Source organism: Ascaphus truei, chromosome 8 (genome assembly GCF_040206685.1).
Source record: "Ascaphus truei isolate aAscTru1 chromosome 8, aAscTru1.hap1, whole genome shotgun sequence".
Taxonomy (NCBI): Eukaryota; Metazoa; Chordata; class Amphibia; order Anura; family Ascaphidae; genus Ascaphus; species Ascaphus truei.
In genome coordinates, this window is record NC_134490.1 from 65,234,036 (window position 1) to 65,260,133 (window position 26,098).

At 48.3% G+C, this 26,098-nt stretch overlaps 1 protein-coding gene across 1 annotated transcript in view; it reads left to right on the forward strand.

Moving 5' to 3' along the window:
• The window catches only part of SLIT1 (slit guidance ligand 1), a 259,749-nt gene that overhangs the window by 27,283 nt on the left and 206,368 nt on the right, over positions 1 to 26,098 (forward strand). The window contains exon 2 of the mRNA XM_075612392.1: positions 12,566 to 12,637. Coding sequence (XP_075468507.1) covers positions 12,566 to 12,637 — 72 coding nt within the window. The remainder of the gene's footprint in view (positions 1 to 12,565; positions 12,638 to 26,098) is intronic.

Genomic DNA, 26,098 nt, shown 5'->3' on the forward strand with positions numbered 1-26,098 from the left:
CCTCTCTCCTCCCCCCCCCATCCCTCTCTCCTCCCCCCCCCCATCCCTCTCTCCTCCCCCCCCCATCCCTCTCTCCTCCCCCCCCCCATCCCTCTCTCCTCCCCCCCCCATCCCTCTCTCCACCCCCCCCCCCATCCCTCTCTCCTCCCCCCCCCATCCCTCTCTCCTCCCCCCCATCCCTCTCTCCTCCCCCCCCCCATCCCTCTCTCCTCCCCCCCCCCCCATCCCTCTCTCCCCCCCCCATCCCTCTCTCCCCCCCCCCATCCCTCTCTCCCCCCCCCCATCCCTCTCTCCCCCCCCCCCCCATCCCTCTCTCCCCCCCCCATCCCTCTCTCCCCCCCCCATCCCTCTCTCCCCCCCCCCATCCCTCTCTCCCCCCCCCCATCCCTCTCTCCCCCCCCATCCCTCTCTCCCCCCCCCCCATCCCTCTCTCCCCCCCCATCCCTCTCTCCCCCCCCATCCCTCTCTCCCCCCCCCCATCCCTCTCTCCCCCCCCCATCCCTCTCTCCCCCCCCCCATCCCTCTCTCCCCCCCCCTCTCTCCCCCCCCATCCCTCTCTCCCCCCCCCCCCATCCCTCTCTCCCCCCCATCCCTCTCTCTCCCCCCCCCATCCCTCTCTTCCCCCCCCCCATCCCCCCCCATCCCTCTCTCCCCTCCCCCCATCCCTCTCTCCCCCCCCCATCCCTCTCTCCCCCCCCCCCCATCCCTCTCTCCCCCCCCTCTCCCCCCCCCCTCTCCCCCCCCTCTGCCCCCCCCTCTCCCCCCCCTCTGCCCCCCCCTCTCCCCCCCTCTCCCCCCCCCATCCCTCTCTCCCCCCCCCCATCCCTCTCTCCCCCCCCCATCCCTCTCTCCCCCCCCCCATCCCTCTCTCCCCCCCCTCTCCCCCCCCCATCCCTCTCTCCCCCCCTCTCCCCCCCCTCTCCCTCCCCCCCCCCTCTCCCCCCCCATCCCTCTCTCCCCCCCCCCATCCCTCTCTCCCCCCCCCCCCCCACCGGCCCTTGTTCCTCCCCCCCGGCCATGGAGGGGGGGAAGTTATTAAGGTGTTAAAAGGAAGCTGCCCCCCCCTTGCCCCTCCCCTTTCCCCCTGTCCTGCAGAATTTTTATGGAAAATGCAGAGGCTCCCTGATTGGGAAACAAAAGAGAATCGCAATGGGATTTATGTAAGGTGAAAGCAAAAGTTAACTGTGCCTGTGTTTTTAGACAAGGCCCCACATGGTATGGTGGGGCCAGTTGTTCACATTTATAAAGCTAAGTGTTATGCAAAATGTTTACCCTGACAAATATCCGGTTTTTAAAAGCATATAAACTAACATGATGTGAACATAGCTCTGCCCTCCCCCTCCTCTCCCCCCCTCTCTCCCCCTCTCCCTCCCCCCTCCTCTCCCTCCCCCCCTCCCCATCTCCCTCCCCCCTCCTCTCCCTCCCCCCCTCCCCATCTCCCTCCCCCCCCTCCCCATCTCCCTCCCCCCCCTCCCCATCTCCCTCCCCCCCCATCCCCATCTCCCTCCCCCCATCCCCCTCTCTCCCCCCTTCCCCCCTCCCCCCTCTCTCCCCCCTCTCTCCCCCCCTTCCCCCCCTCCCTCCCCCTTCCCCCTCTCCCCCCTCCCTCCCCCACCCCTCCCCCCCCTCCCTCCCCCCTTCCCCCCCCTCCCTCCCCCCTTCCCCCCCTCCCTCCCTCCCCCCCTCTCCCTCCCTCCCCCCTCTCCCTCCCCCCTCCCCCCCCCCCTCTCCCCCCCCTCTCCCCCCTCCCTCTCCCCCCTCCCTCTCCCTCCCCCCTCCCCCCCCCCTCTCCCCCCCCTCTCCCCCCTCCCTCTCCCTCCTCCCTCTCCCTCCCCCCTCCCCCCCCTCTCCCCCCTCTCCTCCCCTCCCCCTCCCCTCCCCCCCCATCTCCCCACCTCCCTCCTCTCCCTCCCTCCCCCATCTCCCCACCTCCCTCCTCTCCCTCCCTCCCCCCTCTCCCTCCCCCCCCTCCCCCCTCTCCCTCCCCCCCCTCTCCCTCCCCCCCTCCCTCCCTGACTGGGAAACAAAAGAGAATCGCAATGTGTTTCCATGTAAGGTAAAAATTGAAATATAAATGATGAACGATACTGTTATATCAAAAGGGAAGGTTGCAAAGCTCTGAGCACCACTGCTATCTACTGCCTGAACAGTTATTCCCCTTCCGCTGATAGACTGTTATAGAATGCTAGATGATTGCCTCCCCCCGACCCACACAAATAAGCACCCCTCCCCTCCCCCCATTCCCCCCCCTCCCCCGTCACTCCCTCACCCTTCCTCCACTCCCCCCTCCCCCCCCACCAGGTCTCCCCCCCCCTAAGTTATAAGTTATATGGGTCAAGCACAGTTTATGGTGAATGCATACACGCAATTGTACTACTGCAAGCCTCGTTTAGCGGATAAACCAGAGGAAACAAGCACTAATGTTCTAGGTTGTAACACAAGTTATCCAGCACTGTTAATTTCTGTCCCCTGATTGTATAACCCCCACGGGTTGAAGCGCTGATACCAAAAATGTTATGTGATCACCCCAACCCAACCTAAACAAATAGGCACCCCCCCTGTCCATTACCCCCCCCCCCTCCACACCCTCCCTCCCCCCACGCCACCCTACGGAAGATACTTGAACCCCCAACTCGAGGCCCCAAACCAAAACCCTAAACTAGCACCCAATGGTGTAACTGACAAAAAATATGTAAGGGTCCACGCCCTCCTGCCCAGCCTGAGAGGCGACAGACCCGGAACTACCTCCCACGGGCCTTAAGCCCAACAACCGGCTAGTAGACTACCGGTTTATATTTTTACTAGGCCACTCAGAAGCCTAGTTTCTTTTTTCTATCCTTTCCCAAAACCCCCTGCTGATGCTGTCCCAGCAGGAACCCCTCCTCCCTCCCCATCCCAGTCCCGGTCCCTCCCCGTCCTCCCGTCCTCCCCCTTGCCCCTGGGGGGACGACCCTGGTCCGGAAACACGGCCCCACATCCTAAAGGAAGTACTCAGGCAGACCCTCGTTGTTGGGAAAAGCGAGGCCCTAAAAAACTTCGCTGATAAAAGCCCCTATGGCTAGCAAATCCGCAATCAAATTGGTCTCCCTTAATGTAAAAGGCCTACAAAACAACAGAAAAAGACGATTAGCTCTTCAAGAAATGAAGAAGTCTGGCGGAGATATCATTTTCCTCCAGGAGACGCACTTTACATCCCAAGATCCGCCCAAAACATTTCAAAATGCATTCCCCTTGGGGTTTTATTCCTCATTTAGCAGTAAAAAAAGGGGAGTAGCAATTCTAGTCCGCCAAGGAACCCCATTCAATTTAACAAAAACAGTCATAGATCCAGAGGGTAGATTTTTAGTGGTGTATGGTACACTCTCGGGCACGGAAATCGCTCTAGTCAACCTATATGCCCCGAATGAAAACCAGACAGTATTTCTGAAAAAAGTGTTAGAGGATCTGGACCCAAAATACCTGTCATCAGTGATAGTGGGAGGAGACCTGAACATGGTCCTTAACCCATTAGAAGATAAATCACTCATCCCAGGCCGACCACACCCACCCCAATCCTTAAGTAAGGGGAAGAGATTCAGAGAGATACTAAAGGAATTTTCCTTAATGGATATATGGAGAACCCAGCATCAGGGCCAAAGAGATTATACGTTCTTCTCGGCACCTCACCAGACCTATTCGCGCATTGATTACTTCCTTGGATCCAGGAACATTTTAGAGGCCTCCGCAGGCTCTGACATAGGCCCAACAACCTGGTCAGACCATGCGCCAGTCACCTTAACCCTATCAGTCCCCTTTGTAAAAACATTTTCCTACAATTGGAAGTTGAATGACACACTATTAAATTGTCCAGAGGTAGAGAGGAAGATCAAAAAGGCCCTTAAGGAGTACTTCACTAACAACTATGGCACGGTCTCATCACCTGCTATACTATGGGAAGCTCATAAAGCAGCAATCAGAGGTGATTTTATCTCGATTGCCTCCCATAAGAAAAAAACTAAGGCAAAAATAATAAAAGATCTAACAGAGAAAATAACCAATTTGGAACAACAACATAAAATTAACCCCTCAAAAAGAATATATAAAGCACTGACCTCCACTAGAAATGAATTAAAAAACATTCAGCTAGAAAGTGTGGAAAAAGCCCTCAAATGGACTAATCAGAGATATTACGACAAGGGGAACAAGGCCGATAGATTGCTAGCTTCTAAGCTAAGAGGTGTACAAAAGAGATCCCAGATCACGGCAATAAGAAGCAGGTCTGGGGAGGTGCTATACAATGAGAAGAAAATAGCGGACGAATTCACTAAATTCTATACTAAACTTTACAATTTGAAGACTCAAAAGGGGGCCTCAGAGTCGGCAAAGTCGGAAGCAATCTTAGGCTACCTGGCTGACTGTGATCTCCCCAAGTTGACGGGGGAAGAAAATTCCCACCTCAACTCCAAAATCACTAAAGAAGAACTGATATCCGCAGTAAAGGTTTCTAAAATATCCAAAGCACCAGGCCCAGACGGCTTCTCCAATACCTATTACAAAAGGTTTCTCCCAGTCTTGACCCCACACTTGCTGAGCCTGTTCAATTCATTCCTGGAAGGGAACCCTATCCCCTCATCAATGTCCCTAGCTAATCTGGCCATTATCCACAAAGAAGGGAGAGACCCAACACAGTGCGGAAGCTACAGGCCCATCTCACTTCTAAACAACGACCTGAAACTTTACAGTAAAATCTTGGCGAATCGGCTGAACCCCATTCTGCCAAGACTAATAAACACTGACCAGGTAGGGTTTGTCCTAGGGCGTCAAGCCTCAGACAACACCAGAAAGATCTTTGACATTATTGAACACGTCCACCTCACCAACTCCAAGGCAATGTTACTAAGTTTAGATGCAGAGAAGGCATTTGATAGAATCGATTGGCTTTTCCTTACCAAAACGTTGGAGAAATTCGGCTTTAAAGACACATACTTAGAAGGAGTAAAGGCGCTGTACCAGAATCCGTCAGCAATAGTAAAACTGCCAGGAGGAAATTCTGAGAGATTCCAAATACGAAATGGTACAAGACAGGGTTGCCCCTTGTCCCCCCTCCTCTTTGCTCTCACCATAGAACCTTTGGCGGCTAAAATTCGAAGTAACATAAATATCCAGGGCATAACGATTGGAAAAACAAATTACAAAATATCCCTGTTCGCCGATGATATCATCCTAACGCTAACCAAGCCCCAGACCTCCCTCCCCAACCTCCAAAAGGAGCTTGAGGACTTTGGGGGCATATCAGGATACAAAATTAATAGTGATAAATCAGAGGCCCTAAATCTCAGCCTAGCAGAGCCAGAAGTGAAATTAATTAAAATAAACTTTGCATATAAATGGAGCCCCTCATACATTAAATACCTGGGAGTGAATGTATCGAAGGACTACCAGTCACTATATCAATGTAACTACCCAGCTCTCTTTGACAAAATCAAAAAGGATTTGAGCAAATGGGAAGATTACCAGATATCGTGGATCGGAAGGATGATTTCTCTCAAAATGAATATACTCCCAAGACTACTATATTTTTTTCAAACCCTCCCGGTCCATGTCCCCGGCTCAGAGCTCAAAAACATCCAAAACAAGATGTTCCATTTTATTTGGCAAGGCAAAAGACCCAGAGTAGCCCGCTCAGTTCTACTGTCACCACGGGGGAGAGGGGGCATGGGAGTCCCAGATATCCAAAAATACTATCAAGCCGCCCAACTAAAGCAAGCGGTACTATGGAACACAGACCCAGCCCAAAGACGCTGGCTCCAAATAGAAACATTCTACTCTAAAATGCCTTCTCTGCCAGCATGCCTATGGAGTATGGAAAGAGAAGACATGCCACCGCGAAAATTTAAATTAAAAACGGCAAGACACACTTGGGAAGTCTGGCTAAAAACTAAACTCAAATATAAACTCACTTCTACGGGGTCACAACTTACTCCAATATTTGATAATCCTAAATTCCCCCCGGGGTGTGCGTCAAAACAGTTTAACCAACTAAAGTCAAAAGGAATAAAGACATTGATGGACATAATGTGTCTAGGAAGTCTCCTAAGCTACCGGGACCTAAAAGCAAAATATAAGATCCCGAATTTGGATGCGTTTAAGTACCTCCAAATTAGACACTTCGCCCAAAAGGTATCTCCAAACCCGGAATTCCCCTTTCCCACTAGATTCGAGAGATTATGCAAGCCCGATTCAGACCAAAGGGGACTAATCTCCAAGATCTACTCGGAAATGGAAACAAGGGAGGGACCTCCTCAGCATGATTACATGCTTAAATGGGCCGCTGACTTGAATATAACTATTGAGGAGGAAGATTGGGAAGAAATCTGGGGAGCGGCCACAGAGACATCCATCTGTACCACCACAAAGGAAAATATTTATAAGGTACTCTTCAACTGGTACCTTACGCCAGCGAGACTAAAACAAATCTACCCTCTGGCATCGGATCTGTGCTGGAGAGGCTGTGGTCAAAGGGGGGACATGGTCCATATATGGTGGACATGTCCAGAAATTAAGAAATACTGGACTACGGTCCAAAATTTAATAAAAGAGGTCACAGACCTCGAGTTACCCATTGAGCCGCTGACCTACCTACTGGCCAGACCAACTGAGGAAATTGGTCGTCCAACTAGGAAATTGATCTCCTTTATTCTCACAGCGGCAAGATGTGAAATAGCGTCTTCCTGGAAGAAGGTAGCCCCCCCTACTAAGGGAATGATAAAAAAAAGACTCAACGAAGTGATGCTTATGGAAAAGCTTACGGCCTACCTAAAGCAAAAAGCTAATTCATTCGAAAGAGTGTGGGAACCGTGGCTGTCACTATAGGACGAGGGTCCCCCTCGGGTCAAAACAGGACCCCCCCCCATGGAGATCTAGCAGCCCTAATAACTGGGACGCAGGACGCCCAGAAGAAGGAATACTCCCCCCCTCCTCTCCCCTCCCTCCCTGTTCTTCCCCCCCCCCCCCCATGCAGGTTCCCCCTCTCCCTTTCCCCCACTTTGGTACTATACCAAGCTTCCCCCTCTTGGGAAGTGCTCCTTATGGGCAAGCTGCCTTGCCTCTCCCCCTACAAAAATTGAAAATGGCGTTATGTATTGGGATGAAAAATGTTGTCATTTGTATTCATGTAACAGTGTACCTACCCAATAAAAAAAGTTTGGAAAAAAAAAAAAAAAAACAATACCTATCCATAAATATTATATATATATATATATATATATATATATATATATATATATATATATATATATATATATATATATATATATATAAAAAACAATGTCCAACAGAAGTCTTGGAAAGAAGCAGGTCCAGCCCCCCATTAACTCCCCCACTCATGCCACACTGGTGGTCCCTGAGGGAGGGGAGAAGGAGATAGGGACATGGGGAGGAGGGAGGGGGGGAGGTTGTGATGAGATAAGGACCAGGGAGGGGGGTGTAGGTATGGACCTGAGGGGAGGAAGTGGAAGGAAGTATTGGCTTGGAGGTATAGGTAGGGGCCTGGGAGGCAGGGAGGGTCAAAACAGAGGGGGGAGCTGAGTGTGTCTACCTGCTGCCTTGGGGGATCGAGGTGGCCCGCAAATGGTGCCTGTCAGAGGGGGTCTGCGGGAGTGTGCCCCCGGAAGTGCCTGTCAGACGGGGCCTCCCTTCCATCAGCCTCCAGCAGGCCCCCTCTGACAGGCAACTCTGCCAACACCCTGCAGCAGGCCCCCTCTGCTCTGACAGGCACCTCTGCGGATCTGGCATTACATGTTAGGGTTGTTGGCATGTGGTCCAGGTCCCTTGACTCACCAGGTCCGGGACAGGAGTCCCAGCTATTCACCCCTATCAGCGACCCCGAGTGATCATATCCTGGAAACTCTGCTACTGGTGGGACAAGTCTCTGTAATGTCGTGCATAGCTGGACTGTGGATTAAATTAATGAAACAATGCAAAACAAAGAAATACATGTTTGTGAGATTGCTACATAATTTACATGTGAACTACTAAGTTGCCAAAGGACCTTGTATAAAAATGAGTTACTTTAGATTTTGGAATTACTTGGTTATATCCTTTCCTATACACTTTTTTTGTTGCCTCTGACCTTGCAGTCGTGAAATCTGAGTCCATGAAGGCGTTGGCAGCGGAAGGGCTATCAGTTTCATGATTCGATCAGCAATGTTACTACAGTGCTTGTTAAGAGAGGCCCTATTACCTTAATCTCCACAATCATGGAAAATGTCTCTGATTTTATTATGAGAGAGAGAGAGAGAGAGAGAGAGAGAGAGAGAGAGAGAGAGAGAGAGAGAGAGAGAGAGAGAGAGAGAGAGAGAGAGAGAGAGAGAGAGAGAGAGAGAGAGGAGTTGAGCCACGCCACGCTGAAGCAGGAGTATCATTGACCTGTTGGTGGCCCTTGAAGACTGGAGTTGACCACTGCTGCTATAGGAAATATATTTGTGAGTGTAATAGAGAGATGGCTGGTGGGAATGTTTTGTGCAGCTCAGTTGCCTCTTTCTGGGGATGTGCATGTCCTGTTTAGGAAAGCCCTGATTTACATGACATTTTCAGTGTTCGGCCACCTCCCAGGTAGGTACAAGTCTGCTCCGAAGCTTATACGCACTGTGTGAGTGGATCAGTAAATGCAGCCCCCACCGGTAACTAGATAGAGAACCCTGCTGGGAATTCCTCATTCTGTTTCCTTTGCCATCCACCGCGGTCACTGTTTGCGTGTGATTTAGTCTCTCCATTGAGTTTCTATTGCATTTAGCCGCAGAGTTTTTATTACAGGTTTGATGTAGTGGCTCTCTGGAGCTAAACTGTGTTCATTTCTGCTTCCGGAGATACTTACCTCTGTAGAGAGAGAGTGCAGGTATCTCTGTGGAGTTTAAATGTCCAGGTCACGTGGGCCAATAGGAAGCCACAAGGGAGGATGTCACAGCTTCCTATTGGCTCGTGTGACTCTGGACATTTCAGCCGATATTTCGTTAGGCACACAGTTCCCTGGCTGCAGAGATACGGGCACCGCTACGGAGGTATCTCAGGAAGCAGGGGGTCCCCGGAGCTCCCGGAGACCCCCTGCCTCATCCTGTAATAAAAAGACGGGCTGTGCGCCAGTCACACACGTTCTAAGTGACACTTCTGTGTGTTTTGTCACTGAAATTGGATTTTGATTTTGATGTTTTTGATTGAATGAAAGACTTTTAGAGTATAATTTTTTTTTTTTAGAAAAGTACTGTTACTGTGGCAGGTTTGGATATAAAAGTACTGGTACTGTGGCAGCTTTGGATATAAAAGTACTGGTACTGTGGTAGCTTTGGATATAAAAGTACTAGTACTGTAGCAGGTTTGGATATAAAAGTACTGGTATTGTAGCAGGTTTGGATATAAAAGTACTGGTACTGTGGCAGGTTTGGATATAAAAGTACTCTTACTGTGGCAGGTTTGGATATAAAAGTACTTTTACTGTGGCAGGTTTGGATATAAAAGTACTGGTACTGTGGCAGGTTTGGATATAAAAGTACTAGTTCTGTAGCAGGTTTGGATATAAAAGTACTGGTACTGTGGCAGGTTTGGATATAAAAGTACTGGTACTGTAGCAGGTTTGCTTATAAAAGTACTGTTGCTGTGGCAGGTTTGGATATAAAAGTACTGTTACTGTGGCAGATTTGGCTATAAAAGTAATGGTACTTTGGCAGCTTTGGATAGAAAAGTACGGGTACTTTGGCAGCTTTGGATATTAAAGTACTAGTTCTGTAGCAGGTTTGGATATAAAAGTACTGGTACTGTGGCAGCTTTGCTTATAAAAGTACTGGTATTGTAGCAGGTTTGCTTATAAAAGTACTGTTACTGTGGCAGGTTTGGATATAAAAGTACTGGTACTGTGGCAGGTTTGGATATAAAAGTACTGGTACTGTGGCAGCTTTGGATATAAAAGTACTAGTCATGTAGCAGGTTTGGATATAAAAGTACTGGTACTGTGGCAGCTTTGGATATAAAAGTACTAGTACTGTAGCAGGATTGGATATAAAAGTACTGGTACTGTTGCAGGTTTAGATATAAAAGTACTGGTACTGTGGCAGGTTTGGATATAAAAGTACTGGTACTGTGGCAGGTTTGCTTATAAAAGTACTGGTACTGTGGCAGGTTTGGATATTAAAGTACTGGTACTGTGGCAGGTTTGCTTATAAAAGTGCTGTTTGCTTGCTTGATCGCATTTTCGTCTGCATGAACGACTTTGAGTGCTGTGAGAATTTTGAGCCAGCGGGGGCGCGCCTGCCCGTGACGCGTTTTCATCTCCATGAAGGCGTTTTAGTCCTATGAGAATTTCGGTAGGTGCCAGCAAAGACGTTTCACTACAATAAAAGAAATGTAAATCTCCCCGTGCGACCCTGTAACATTTTTGCATTACTCCCGTAGGCTGGAGTCCCATATAGCGAAGTCCGTCCCTATCAGGGTAGCCAGCTCCCCTTGTCCCAGCAGTTTGTGATTTGAGGATCTGGGAGGAGTTACGTGATACATAATAAAGTGACATTTATCAAATGTTCCCAAATCCTAAAAATAAATGTTTGATAAAGAAACACAGTGTTTAAATTACAGGATCCTTAACGTATCTGCGCTTTTTTTTTCTTTTAAAGATGATTATTGTCGCTCCATTTTGCAATTCTATCTAATTTTTTTTCGGAAGTTTTACTTATAATTTCAAACGGGTGCCATGCTCAATATATATTTTGTGCTTTATGACATTTCTAAATTGGTTTTACAACAAATTAATTGACGGAGAACAATTCTATGCTATTACCAAATGATTTGACTCATACCATGATTGCAATTATTTAAAGCAACAATTCACCCATTTTAGGATTTTTATTCCCATTTGTTACAGAATCAGAACTGGGTGGTGCTCCGGTGCCACACCGCACTATTGACCTCTGAGATATTTGCTTTTGCATTTGTTGGTCAAATGTGAGTAAAATCAAAGATGGCTGCCGGGGCCATCCAATGGAAACCGGCAATATCATGTTGTAACGACATTGTAGCTTTCTATTGGCCCGTGGGAGTGATGACGCTTGGATGGTGGCCATATTGATTTCCCAAAAGGGACCAGCCAAGAGCAGCACAGTGAGGAGAGCCGCATGCAGGTGCTGAAAGAGCCGCAGGTTGCCGACCCCTGGTCTAGGTCAGGGGTCTCCAAACTCAGTCCTCAAGAACCACCAACAGGCCAGGTTTTATGGATATCCCTGCTTTAGCACATGTGGCTCAATGTCTTCAATTGAGCCATTGATTGAGCCACCTGTGCTGAAGCAAGGATATCCTGAAAAGCTGGCCTGTTGGTGGCTCTTGAGGACTGAGTTTGGAGACCCCTGGTCTAGGTCATTGTGAGATGGTTTTGCACTGGGATTCGGTACTGGTAGAAGTTGCAAGGCACGGAAGTCTCAGGATGAAATAGAACCAGGTTGAAATTCCTGTTTCTCCGTTGTCTCTTCGAAAGAGATTTTGAATAAAAGTTGCTGTGAAACGAACATACCTACTGTAAGCGCCATCAGGAACCAAGTCCCAAAACGTAGAGGAAACGCGTGGAAATAAATTAAAAAAGGAATTAAAACAAAGATAGAGATAGATAAGTTGTATTTAATATTATACATATAAAACCGAACAATAAACAGGTAATGTGTAATATGTATCATATAAGTATAATATAAACAAATATAAAAAATTACACGCAAATATTACATTCCTCGTATTAAAACGTATAGCCTTACATGTAGCATTAAGTGAAAAGTGCAACTCATAAATACTGTATATGAATCTGCAAAACTAAGTGTATGGGATGGAGGGAAATAAATAATAAGTAAAATAAAATGTGGTAATAAAGCAACATTTGTCTTTACAACAACTTAGAAAAGAAGACCATCCATTCTTTATGATGTTAGTGTTATAAATTCTTCTTGGTAAACGTGAAGTTACTTCTTAGTTACAATTGTTTAGTTTTCCGCAGTGGTGGATTTCCCAGGGGGCTGAGAAGGCTACAGCTTAGAGCGGCATTTTTTTTTGGGGGGGGGAGGGGGCATTTATTTGTTGGGGAGGCAGTGTGTTTGTGTGAGTATGTGAGTGACTCACCTTTTCCGTAGCAGACCCCCGCCGGTAGCGTTGTGACATCATCACGTCATACTAGGGTTGCCAGGTGTCCGGGATTGAACCGGACTGCCCTGTATTTGGATACTATGTCCAGTAAAAAATGAGAGGTACTGTAATACTGGACATGTATGTGTCCGGTATTTTCCTCCCGGGATATAGTGACCTGACGCACCTTTCACCACTGAGCCCAGTATTTTTGGAGAAGCCACCTGGCAACCCTACGTCATACGCTAAGGAGGGGCGCCCCCCCCCAGCCTACAGGTGGTTAAATGTTAATTCCGCCACTGGTTCTCAGAGAAGTACAGGGCTCGGAACAATTCCAGAGCAGATCTGGCGGAGTTTAGGTGTAACGATAACGTTTTCTCGAGCAATGTGCTAAATTCCTTTGATCAAAGTTTTCCTTTTCTTTGTTTTTTTTTTCCAGAGAGCTGAACGGGAACAACATTACACGTATCAGTAAGAATGACTTCTCCGGACTCAAGCAGCTGCGAGTCTTGTAAGATCTTGCCCTTATTTTAATTTTTTTTTTAAACAAAATGTAATGCATATTTCAAGGTATTAAATGTGGCTGTCGTTCTCTGGAGAACATTTTTAAATTAACCTGCTGCAGCAGGAGCGGAACAAGTGAATTGTGGGCCCCTCTGCAAGTAAATGAACTGGGCCTTTCCTTCAACCCATACTTGGAAATACATACAATTTGAAGAATAAAATGCATGCTCTCTATCACAGCCCACGTGCCCCCTCCTCACCATGCTCTCTCTGTAGGATGGCTACAGCGCCCCCCCCTTCGACAAGGCATGGAGTGGAAAAGGAAAGGGGGGGTGGTGCAATGTGCTGTTGACTCTGCAGAACAGCCGGGAGGGTGAGCCTCTAGCCCAGTGGTTTTTAACCTTTTTTTGGTTGGGGAACCCCAGAATTTGATTTTGAAATTCTGGGAAACCCCAACCCTCGCCCCTGTCTCTTCTCTCCCCCTCCCCCCCGGTCGCCCCGTCTCTCTCCCCTCACTCTCTGCCTTACGCTCCCTCTCCCCCTTACACTTTCCCCCTTGCACGCGGACACATACACACTCCCACTTACACACACACTCTCCCACGTATACACACACACTCACACATTCTCCCACTTACACACACACACACACACACACACACACACACACACACACACACACACACACACACACACACACACACACACACACACACACACACACACACACACACACTCTCCCACTTACACACACACACACACTCTCGCACTTACACACACGCTCTCGCACTTACACACACACTCTCCCACTTACACACACACACTCACACACACACAGACAGACACACACTCCCACTTACACTAACACACACACACATGCACACACACACACTCCCACTTACACACACATGCACACACACACACACACACACTCCCACTTACACTCCCACTCACACACTCACCCCCCCCCACCCCACTGTGTTAGCGCGCCCGCCCGATCCTCTCTCCCTCTTGTCAGCACGCCGACCGGAGCAGGCAGGGAGAGGAAGAAAAGAAGTGTGACCGGGCGGCTGCCGGGGTACAGCTAGATGGGGTGTTGCCCCGCCGCCGGGCTTGGGACAGCATGGGAGAGTTGTCCCAGCTCTTCCCCCCCCCCTGGTGGTCGCGGAACCCCTGAGGGGTGCTCGCGGAACCCCAGTTGAAAACCACTGCTCTAGCCAGTCAGAGCTGTGGTGCAATTGAACCAGCTGAACGTATGGTAGTTCCTCTACTGTGCTATACAGTGCATATCGCATAACAGGTTCACTTTTCCATGTGCCTTCTCTTTAAAGCAGGGGAGCCCCCCAACAGGTCATGTTTTCAGGATATCCCAGCTTCAGCACAGGTGGCTCAATCAGAGGCTCAGTCAAAGACTTAAGCAGGGACTGATTGAGCCACCTGTGCTGATGCAGAGACTGATTGAGCCAGCTGTGCTGATGCAGAGACTGATTGAGCCAGCTGTGCTAAAACAGGGATATCCTGAAACCCTGCATCCACCACCTCTGCCTGGCCCGTAATATTGGTAGTAGTGTTGTGAGCCAACTTAAATGATAGGCTAAAACTTTCAGAATATCCCAGCAGCAATCCTACCCAGCAATAGCAGCAGTAATAGAAGAAAAACATCAGTCTCAATAATAACTAAGTGAAACATAATTAACTTCTAATAGCGATAATCCCTTTAAGATGACAATACTTTGCATGTTACACCTCCTATGGTTACTCCAAAGCATGGTCTTTCTTTCAGGAGTTGGTGCAGACAGATTTTTCAGAGCTGCGGAGAAGTCTCTGAGGGGCACAGCATTGTGATGGGTTTAATTCCGGGCACTGCAGTCATGTGATGTTTATATGTCTCTTGTAACCAACAACTCATAATTCTGGAGGAAGCCCGAATTAAACTATGGGCTAATTTTAAAGGAGCAATCCAAGCAATATCCTACATGTGTGTTTTTAAATGAATCAGTTCTGTATTATTAGATAATACTCACTACCTTTTTTGTATTTTACAATTCAACTCTTAATGCCATTTGTAATGAGTTTAAATATACGGAGCATCTTTTGATTTCTATAGCCAGCTTTAGCCCACATCCCCGGCAGTGCAAGATCTTTGTAACACTTTCCTGTTTGTGATAATTTGTTGCCAATATTCCCAGCAGTTTGAGCTGTAAACTGTAACAATAGATAATGTTACTTTAGTAATTTAAGAATACATTGTAGCTGCTGAGTTACATTGACTGAAGGATTGATTTGAAACGAAAAAGCAGCCATTTAATGAACCCTGGGAAGCAGGATTTTGCTGATCGATCACGGGAGAATGAATCGATCGGCACATTAAGTAATTAGTTTTCAATAAAGATAATCTAAGGCTACATATATTGAAACAGATATATATATATATATATATATATATATATATATATATATATATATATTTATATTTAAGCTGCTTGGACTGCCTCTTTAAAATGCAGGGTTATTTGTCTGCTCTGTCTGCTCTACATGTTGCACTTCTTTCATTCTTAAACACCTTATTGAACCCGCGCAGTTAGCAGGCTCTCTGTTGATGTGCAGTAATAATGTTATACCACGCACACTTGTGTTCATATAATCTCTGGGTCCCACATTTCTTTCTTCTTTTCTTACCCCTATATTACCTGTATTGACTTTAAAGGAGCAATGCAAGCGCGTGATTTTTTGGGTAATTTTGTTAAATGTTTAACATTGTAAGGAAGCAGGGGGTCTCCAGAGCTGAACCCCATTAATTTCACCTCTGGGGACCTCCTGCTTCCAGAGATACTTACCTCCAAAGGGGGCGCCGGTATCTCCTGCAAGTTTAAAACTCCTGTGTCATGTGAGCCAATAGGAAGTCGCGTCGGATGATGACACGTCTTGCACTCTGCAATCCGAGCTCCTTAAGGCGGTTTCTGAGTCTAAGCAGAAGATCTCCTCACTCAGGGACTTGGAGCGCAAAATGGAGGAGTCCCTACAGATGCAGAACAAGTGGGGGAAGCGCTAAAACACTATTTAAAACAGTAAAATATTACAAAAGGTACAAATGCAAACCAGTAAAACAGATTGCATAAAACTAAATACCACCAATTAAAACAAAATAAAAATCAAATCATAAAAAATCCAATGCCTCCGTCCTGCTGCCACAGGCCAAATCAGAGGATTTTCTAATCCCCTCAAGCAGTCTGAAGGACTCCTACTTGGAGCTAAGTATAATTTCCCACGTTTCAATAGAGTTTATAGTGTTATCTTCTTCCATATTTATTCACTTGCCCACAAGCCCTTTGTGCCCATTTGTCCAGATTTCTATGAATAGATTCCCTACAGATGCAGGCAAACATGGATGATGAGGTCCCCGAGGGCTTAAGGACTCTTGGCAAGACTTGGAAAACCGAGAAAAGAGACAGACAGAATATCAGAATTAGAAATATCCCCCAATCTGTCTCCACGGAGGATCTACCAGCCTACTTAAAGTAGCTGTTCACCTACATAGTACTCATAGGGCCCACCTAACTGATGACGTGATGCTGATGGTTAGGGTCCACAGAGCACTGGGTCCTTGATCTAACATCCCAAACAGAAACAGGGATGTAATGATAAAGTTACACTATTTCTACGCCACTGAGAAAATCTTAAATGGCTACAGGACCAGAGGTGGCACCAACGTTGAGTTTGAGGGTTTGCTCTTAAAAATGTATTCAGTGACCTTGAATGGACCACATTCTAAGATGGTAGAGAAATACAACCTGTAACTAATATCCTAAGGTAAAAAGGCATCAAATACCGGTGGGGATCCCATTCAAACTAAGTTGTTGTTGGAGATGGAAAACAAACCTCCAAGTTGATTGAGGAGGCCGATTACTTCCTAGACGATTGGCCTAAACTCGAAGAATCTCTGCAAAGACTCGACCCACCCATGAGACCTCATGAAAGCCAGAGCAGGACCAGACTAGCGGAGAATGTGTGAGGAGAATGCCCAAGGAACCTCCAAGACATGAGTTCCCTTGATAGCTAACTCCCGAATAAAGACCTGTATTTCCTGGATTTGCCATCTCCTGCACCTCCCGTGCCCTTATTCCGGGCCCTTCTATAATTAGACACTTGCCATAGCAGTGACTCCACACAGCCACCTACCCATCGTGAAGTCCAGAACAACCTCTGAGGTTCCTATTAAATGTATCCATCTTGGGTCTAAAAACAGCCTACATGTCCGGCTACTCGTGGCAGTGTGTAAACCACATCCCAGAGGTGGAGTTGGGGAGCTCGTATGTATACAGTGACATACCAAATGAGTCTGTCATTCTGTGGGATTCAGGGAAGATGAGTCTTATGGAACTTGTCTTACAAAAGAAATGAACTACCCAGCCTAGCTTCTGAACTAGACAATTGGGTGCTATAAGAGTTTTTATTCCCCCATATAACTTCTTGGGCCAGACACCCTGTTAAGCTCAAAGAGGTCACACAATCCCTGGTAAGAGATTGGCATTGTTAACCAGATAACTGGAGTCATGAGAAGAGTTGAGATAGAAGGGTCTTTTGATGCAGGTTCGAAGTTTTACTTAACTATTTTATTATGTTCTATAATTTTGTTTGATTGTTATAATTCTCTGTACATAGTTCAATGTCTCTTAGATAGTGTAAAATTGTTTGGGTTAACATAATACATTAAGTGGAGGAGGAGGGGCCGGGGTAGGTGGGAGGAGACAGAGGTCCTCATTGTGCCCTGTTCTCCACTCTCTCCCTGTAGACTCGGCCCAAATCCATTCTGTTTGTAGGTGGTCCCTGGCCCATTTCCTAAATGCCCACCTTTGGGCTGATAGGCCCACGTACTGGTTCAATTTTCGACCTGTACGTCGGTAACTTTTAGTGCATGTTGCACTATCCTAACTCCCTCTCTGTTTTTTCCTTCCAATTGTTTTTTCCACTCCCCATTCACTTCCCCAATACCATCTACCACACTCACAATACACACCAGTCTGTTCACCTGGAGTTGTATACCAGGTTATCCGCAGGAAGAGCAAGACACAATACCTGTTGAGATATAACAGTTAGTCTTTTTCCAGAGTCCTTAATAATCAACAACAAAGTGGCCATCACTCAACGTGAAGGACCTAAATACTAACTATAAAAAAAGACTTGTATTGACGGACTTCAAAAGACAAAAGGGAGATATAATATTCATGCTGAAGACTCATTTCAATAAGTAAGACCTTCCAAATACTTTCTGTAGATATTTTCCTAATGTATTCTTTTCCTCTTGTGACAGTAAAAAAAATGGGGCGGCGGCGGCGGCCATTTTGATAAAATATGATGTTCCTTTTCAGGTGCATGAGGTAAAAAAAGACACTGAGGGAGATACATAATTTGACATGACTCCTTAGCGGGAGAGGTGGTATCCTTAGTCAACATCTATGTTTCTAACGGACGACAAATAGACTTTTTTTTTTTGTAACAATTTCTTTTATTGGTCAATTTTCAAGCATAAAAAACAGTTTTTACATACATTGTTATCTTGGGCCCAAGATAGTTATACATTTTGACCAGGGTCTTTTTTCTCAGTTTCCAAAAGTGGGGATAGAAGTGAAAAAGAAAAGAGGGACTAACAGGGGATGGGGAGGGAAAGGAAGAAGGAGGGGGGGGGGGTGGGGGGACTGAGGCCGTTCCTTAGCTTTAGATTATATGTGTAGCGAGTTTGCCCGCTGTGGGGTGTCTTTTATGCGGTCTACTGTGATCCTATCTCCCTAGCCAGGGTTCCCAGGTGTTCTGGAATTGGGGTATCTTTTTCTGGAGCATGGCCGTGAGCCTCTCCATTAACATTACCTCGTTTATTCTCCTGACCACAGTTGTCTTTGAAGGAGGCTTGATCTGCTTCCAGGCCGCTGCTATTGAGCACCTGGCTGCTGTCAGTATGGCCGTGGTGAGCCTGGACCTCGGAGAAGGGACATCCTCTGTAGGTTTGCCCAGCACCAGGATCAGCGGGTCAGGCGGGAGTCTAAATCCCGTTGTGTCCTCTACAAGTGTCTGGATCATGTTCCAGTACTTCTGAATCTCTGGACATGACCACCAAATATGGGCCATGTCCCCCTTTTGACCACATCCCCGCCAGCAGAGGTCTATTGTGCCGGGGTAGATTTGGCTCAGTCTGGCTGGAGTCAGGTACCACTGATACATAATTTTATAGATGTTCTCTTTTGTTATTGTACATATTGATGTTTTTTTGGCTTGTTCCCAGATCTCTGCCCAGTCTTCCTTATCTATTTGAATCTGAAGGTCCTCTGACCATTTTTGCATGTACCGGTGAGTGGGAGCCCGGGATCCGAGCTCCAGATCCTTGTAGATCTCGGATATCAGGCCTCTCTGGTAGTTGTGTTTGATACAGAGAGATTCAAACCTAGTAAGTGGAGGGAATTTGGCTGTTGGGGACAGTGCTAGTAGGAAGTGGCGGACTTGTAGATACTTGAATAAGTGGAGATCGGGGATTTTATATTTGTTTTTAAGCTCTTGATAGGTCAAGAGCACCTCTTTCTGCAGCAGATCAGCAACCAGCTTAATATTATGACCCTGAAATTGGTCGAATTGTCTTAGGGAACACCCCGGTGGGAAATTGGGGTTCCCGAAGAGTGGCGTGAGCTGGGAGGGGGATGCTATCAGACCGTACTTCCCTTTGCTTCTAAGCCATATATTCCACGTGCATCTCATTGCTCCAAGGTCAAATCTCTGTGGTCCGTTCCCTCTGCTGTTTGGAGACCACATTGCTAACTGGAAGGGGCTATGACGTGCATAGTAGGTTTCTATTTCAAGCCAAGAAGCCAGGGCCGGGTCACAGTTCCATATCACTGCCTGCTTCAGCTGTGCTGCATGGTAGTACTTGACTATATCGGGGACCCCCAAACCTCCTCTCTCTTTTGATGAGAGCAAAACTGATCTAGGGACTCTGGGTTTTTTATCATTCCATATGAATTGGAATAGTTGAGATTGGAGATTTTTTAGTGCTGCTTGTGGGATTAGGATTGGGAGGGTTTGAAAATAATAAAGTAGTCTGGGCAGGATGTTCATTTTTATGGACACCATTCTACCAAACCATGAAATTTGGTGCTTTCTCCATGCTTCAAGATCTTTCTTAATTTGATCGAATAAGGGGGGATAATTATGTTGGTAGAGTTTGTTATAGGAGTTGGAGATTTTAACTCCCAGATATTTTATACAGGTAGTACTCCATTTATACTTATAGTTGGCTTGAATAAGCTTCCATATTTGATCGGGTAGGGATAAATTTAGTGCCTCAGACTTGTCCATATTGACTTTATAGTCTGAGACTGTTCCGAATTGGGTTAGGACTCTTTGGAGGTTAGGGAGGGAGGTGTGAGGGTCCGCGAGCGTCAAGATCACGTCATCCGCGAATAGTGAGATTTTATGCTCCCTACTCGCGATAGGTATTCCCTTTATGCTTTTGTCGTTCCTGATTGTCGCTGCGAGGGGTTCTATAGTTAACGCGAATAGTAGTGGGGAGAGTGGGCAGCCTTGTCTGGTCCCATTTTTAATTTGTATTGGATTCAAGAGGCCTCCTGGAAGTTTTACATGGGCTGTGGGGTTTTGATAGAGGGCTCTCACTCCCTCTAGAAATGGGCCACAGAAACCAAACCTCTTCATAGTCTGGTCCAGGAATGTCCATTTGATTCTGTCGAATGCCTTTTCGGCGTCAAGACTAAGAATCATTGCTTTAGAACCAGTGAGATGCACGTGATCAATTATATCAACAATTTTGCGGGTATTGTCGGAGGCCTGTCTTCCTGACACAAAACCCACTTGGTCTATGTGTATAAGTCTAGGGAGAATAGGATTTAACCTGTTTGCCAGGATCTTGCTGTAGATTTTGAGGTCTGTATTTAATAGGGAGATGGGCCTGTAGTTTCCACATAATAGTGGGTCTCTACCCTCTTTGTGTATTATGGCAAGATTTGCCTCTGTAATAGTGGCTGGAATTGGTTCGCCTTGTAGGAAAGAATTAAACATGCTGAGGAGGTGAGGTGATAAAGTGGATCTGAACATTTTGTAGTAGGAGTTAGTGAACCCATCTGGGCCCGGGGCCTTAGATGGTTTGAGTGAGGTTATGGCCTGGCTCAGTTCCTCCTGTGATATCTTTTCATTTAGTGTTTTCAATTCCTCGGGGGTTAGTGTTGGTAAGGAGCATTGCTCTAGATAGCTGGTAATTGTTTCAAGGCTGACTGGGTCTTGGCCTGGAGGGTGGAGGTTATATAAATCGGAATAGAAGTCCGCAAATTCCTGCGCTATTTCTTTTTCAATGTATGTAACCTGACCCTTTCTAGACTTAATTCGGGTTATCTGGCATTTGACCTTGGTTCCTCTTAGCCTGGCGGCTAGCAGTTTATCTGCTTTATTGCCTTTATCAAAATACTTCTGTCTAGTCCACCTGAGGGCCTTTTCGACGTCTTCTAGTTGAGACTGTTTAAGGGACGCCCTTGCTAAATTTAAATTTTTTAGTATTTTTTTTGACATTGTGGCTTTATGTTGTTGCTCCAATTGTGCAATTTTTTCTGTCAGGTCTTTTTGAAGTTTAATTTTAATTTTTTTCTTGTATGAGGCTATTGATATTAAATCTCCTCTGATTGTGGCTTTGTGAGCCTCCCAGAGCATGGCTGGGGAGGAGACAGACCCTATGTTTTGCTGGAAATATAGTGAGAGTTTTTGACGTAAGGTTGCCTCTGTGTCTGGGCAATTGAGCATGGAGTCATTTAGTTTCCATTTGTATTGTGTGTTTTTGGTAAAAGGGAGTGTCAGGGTTAAATCTATGGGTGCATGATCCGACCAAGTGATTGATCCTATGCTTGACTGAGCAGAGGCCTGGAGAACATTTCTTGTACCTAGAAAATAATCAATCCTCGAGTAAGACTGATGAGGGGAAGAGAAGAAGGTGTAGTCCCTTTGACCCTGGTGCTGGGCCCTCCAGATATCTACTAGTGAGAATTCCCCCATGATGTCCCTAAATTTCTTGGCTTTCTTTTGGGATTGTGAGATGTGCGTGGCATGGGGGGGCGGATGGGCAGTACTAGCGGGGTTTGACTTGTCTTGCGTATGGGAGGCTACCATATTGAAGTCTCCGCCTATGATGAGTGACCCCAAGGATTGTTGTTCTAGCGATTCAAGCAGTTTTCTGAGGAAGGGGACTTGATTGTCGTTGGGGGCATAAATATTGATTAGTGTGATAGGTGTACCTGCAAGTGTACCCTGAACTATTAGGAATCGTCCATCTGGGTCTGGGTGGGTTTTTGTGAGGGCAAATGGTGTCCCTGCTCTGATGAGGATGGCTACTCCTCGCTTTTTACTTGGGGACGAGGCATAGTATGCCTGTGGGAACACGCTTTTAAATGTGTTGGGAGGGGTGGGAGAGTTGAAGTGGGTCTCCTGAATAAGGATAATATCTCCTTTGGATTTTTTCAAATCTTTCAGGACTAGTTTCCTTTTCCTCAGGGAGTTAAGCCCCTTGGCGTTTATTGAAATGAGTTTAATGTCAGAAATTATTGCTATTTGTTTTTTTTTCGGGGCCTTGGGCTCCGAAGCTCTTGGGATTCCCATGTCAAGAGGTTTTCTTGGGTTTCAGGGCTCCTAGGCCTGAGCTGGCATATGTGGGGTAGTTTGTCAGGCCTCGTGTATGGGGGGGAGGGGTTGGATACATGAGGGGCGCCTGCGGGCGGTGGGTGGGGGTAAGGGGACAGATGGAAGGTCTGGCGGGACAGGGTCGCCAGGAAGAAAAAGGGTGGAAGGAGGGCCAGAAATGGTCCTCTTAATTTGCTGCCGGTCATATTAACCGGCATATGGGCGTAAGGCCCGTTGGGAGAAGTCCGTTGACCCCTAAACCGAGGGAACAGGCAAATCCGGGGCGCAGACTCTCAAAAACTATATACATCTTACCCTAACATATAGGTTTTCATGGGGGGGGACCCAACGTTCTGGTCCCGTGCTATCCTGGTTCTAATACAGTTAGTGGAGACCATCACCAATACTCCTTGACTGTGGGTTACGCGTTAATCTTTTACTCCTATTTGGGGATCCCTGAGCAAGGGGGGGGGTCCAGGAGAGGGGGGGCGGGGGGGGGGGGGGGAGAGAGGGGGACCACATCTTTCTTTTGTTATCGTTCAGTTTGGGCGAGTTTGCCCCACCTTTCAGCGAACCTCCTTTGAGGTTTAATTACTCATTGGGCCTTCAGGTTGAATTATGACATTTGCTTTAGTTCACATTTAACTTTTTACACCTTAATCCGTGTTTGGGGAGGGGGGGGTGAAGGATAGGGCGGGGAAGGTGGGGTGGAGAGTGGGGTGGGGGGTGGGGGAGGGGGGAGGAGGGGAAGGGGGGGGAGGGGAGGGGGGAGGGGGGGGAGGAGGGGAGGGAGGGGGGAGGGAGGGGAGGAGATGGGAGGGGGGGGAGGGGGGGAGGGAAGGGGGAGGAAGGGAGGGGGGGAAAGGGAAGGGGGGAGGGGGGGAGGGGGGGAGGGAGGGGGGGAGGAAGGGAAGGGGGGAGAGGGGAGGGGGGAAGGAAGGGGGGAGGGGGGGAGGGAAGAGGGATGGGGGGGGAGGTGGGGGAAGGGGAGAGGATGGAGGAGGGATGGGGGAAATACATCTCTTTATCCTTGTTATACAGTTTGGGCGAATTTGCCCGTCATATCAGTATACCTCTCTTGGGGTATAGTTACACATTGAACCTTGGCATAAAAGTTTAGTTACTCTTTAAACCTTGGGGTTAGGTTAGGGGAGGGGGGGAGCGCAGGTGGGCAAGGGAAGCATATCTCTCTGTTGTTTTCATAAAGAACGATCAATCAATACCAACATTTTTTAACGAACATTGCAACAGTTTAACATAGGAGTTTTTAGTTACTCCTTATACCTTGGGATTGGATTACTACGTTTCCTCCAGCCTTGTGATTAACATGTTACACTATAGTGATTTTGGTGTATGTCAGGAAAAAAGGGGGGGGAGGGAATAAGGGGACACGTAGTGGGGTGGGGGGGGTAAAGGGGTGGGGCAGGGGGGGGTACAGGGGTGGGGTGGGGGGGGTAAAGGGGGGGGGGAGGGGCAAAGAAGAGGGATGAGAAATAGGGGAAGGGGATGGAGGGGGGGGGTTCATCGGGGACATATCACTTAGTTATTTTCATTTAGTACCAACATACAGTATCAACACTTTAATGAAACCTTGCAACACAATGTTATGTTGAAGTGCTTATCTCCGCCTCACTATGGTTGCTTAACCCTTCCCTCTGGGAGCTTCTTGCTTGTGTCCGATTGGCCCAAACAGTGGGCACCAAGGTCCATTGTGGGCGGGTCTGATGTGTCAGAAAGTCCCGGGAGGTGCAGGGCGAGGCAGGGCAAGGCAGGGCAGGGCAGGGCAGGGCGGGGCGGGGCAAAACGGGGTAGGGTGGCGGTATGTACATGGGGGGGGGGAGCGGGGGTGTGGGGGGGGGGGGGAGCGGGGGTGTGGGGGGGGGGGGGGGGAGCTTATTATGGTAGCCAAGGCTGCTTGTTCAGTGGTTCCGGGGGGGGGGGGGTTATTTCTGCTCTTAGATGGTAGTTGTATAGGTGGGAGGTAGGGGTGGTGTGGGACAGGGGGGTGGTGCGGGACAGGGGGGGGGGGTGGTGCGGGACAGGGGGGGGGGGTGGTGCGGGACAGGGGGGGGGGGCGGTGCGGGACAGGGGGGGGGGGGTGTATTTTCAGGGACCTGGATCGTACCGCTGCCTCCGCTCCCCTCTCGTTGGGGGCAGGGTTCCTTCCCAGAGGGGGGAGAGGGTCCGGGGGGAAAAGTACTTACAGTTAGTCGACTTGACTGGGCTTCAGAGGGTCTCGCCTCCACCCCCCTCCCCCCGCCCCCCCCAGCGCCCGGGCCCCCCAGCCCTGGAGAACCCGGCCGGGCGGGCTGCCTCCACACAAACACCAACTGAAAAACTTGAGAAACTGCGGCAAACATTCAAGCCGCTTTAGAACTGCTGGGCTGCCGCCGGTGACCCACGGGCTTCCGTAGGCGTCTTCTTCCACGAGCGGCTCCCATTCCTCTGGAGTCAGCATGGTGAGTTGCCGCTGTCCGCATCATCGCTGACTGACCTCCTCTGGGTGTTTGGTTACACTGGAACGTTTGGGGCCGAGTCGTGTGCAATATCAATCTCCTCCCCGTCTGGGCCTCCTCGTGTTGGTCGGGGCCTCTCTCTGTCCTGGCTCGGTGTTAGCATCTCCCTCCTCCTCGTGCTGGGCTGAGGCGTGGGGCTGGTCCGTTATCCAGGCAGCTGGCGGTGTTAGACCCAAGGCTCGGACATACTGGGACATGTCTTCCGGGAATCTTATGGTGAGATATTTACCTTTGTTGCTCGCGGTGAGCTTAAAGGGGAACCCCCAACGGTACCTAATCTCGTTCTCCCGCAGAAAGGTCGTCAGGGGCTTCATCTCTTTTCTTCTCAGCACTGTTATTTTGGATAAGTCAGAGAAGATTTGGATTTGTTCGTTTTGGAAGGTAAGTTCCTCTTTCTTTCTGCTTGCCATCAATATTTTTTCTTTAGTAGTATAACTGTGCAGGCGCACAATTATGTCCCGCCGTCTGTTCGGGTCCTCCGATCTGGGCCCCAGGGCCCTGTGGGCTCTGTCTATTTCCAGGTCGCGGTTCTGGAGGGAGTCGCATATTGACCCAAAGAGGTCCACTAGGTAGGGGCGGAGGAGGCCAGGGAGAACCGTTTCGGGGACGTTGCGGATGCGGAGGTTTTGCCTCCTGTCTCTGTTCTCCTGGTCCTCCTGCGCTTCCCTGATTAGGCCGATTTCTTCCCGGAGTAGGAGGATCTCCCTCTCCGCTGCCGACTGGCGCCGCTGGCACTTCTCCATTTCGCCCTCCAGCTTTGCTGTTTTGTCGGTTAGGCCATTTATTTGTTGGGTCAGGTCGTGGACGGCCGTTTTGATCTCAACCTGGAGGGAGGCATGCAGCTTTGTATGTTGTAGCGCCATCAACTCCTCCATGAACGCTCTGGTAATCGGCTGTTCTTGTGCTGAGGCTTCTCTGGGCCGAGCCGCTTTGCTCTGTGGAGCGTGGTCTCCGCGTGCGCCTCCGCCATCTTGGATCCCTGGCTGCGTTTCAGGGCTTTTCTGCTGCGGTGAGAATATCTTCGCGAACGACTGTGTTGCCGGCTTCTTCGTTTGCCTTGACATGCTGGCGATCGTGCCCTTCTTGGGGATGTAGAAATTGAGATGGATTTTTAAATGGGAGGGTGCTAAAGTTAATAATTATGCGGGAGAGTCTGCTGAGCTCCCAAGCTAGCCGTCCATGTCAGTCGACGTCACCGGAAGTCTCGACAAATAGACTTTTTAAAATGAAATTACTTTAAAATGAATGATTTACTGAAGGAGTAATATGTCCTCCCTCTAATCATTAGGGGA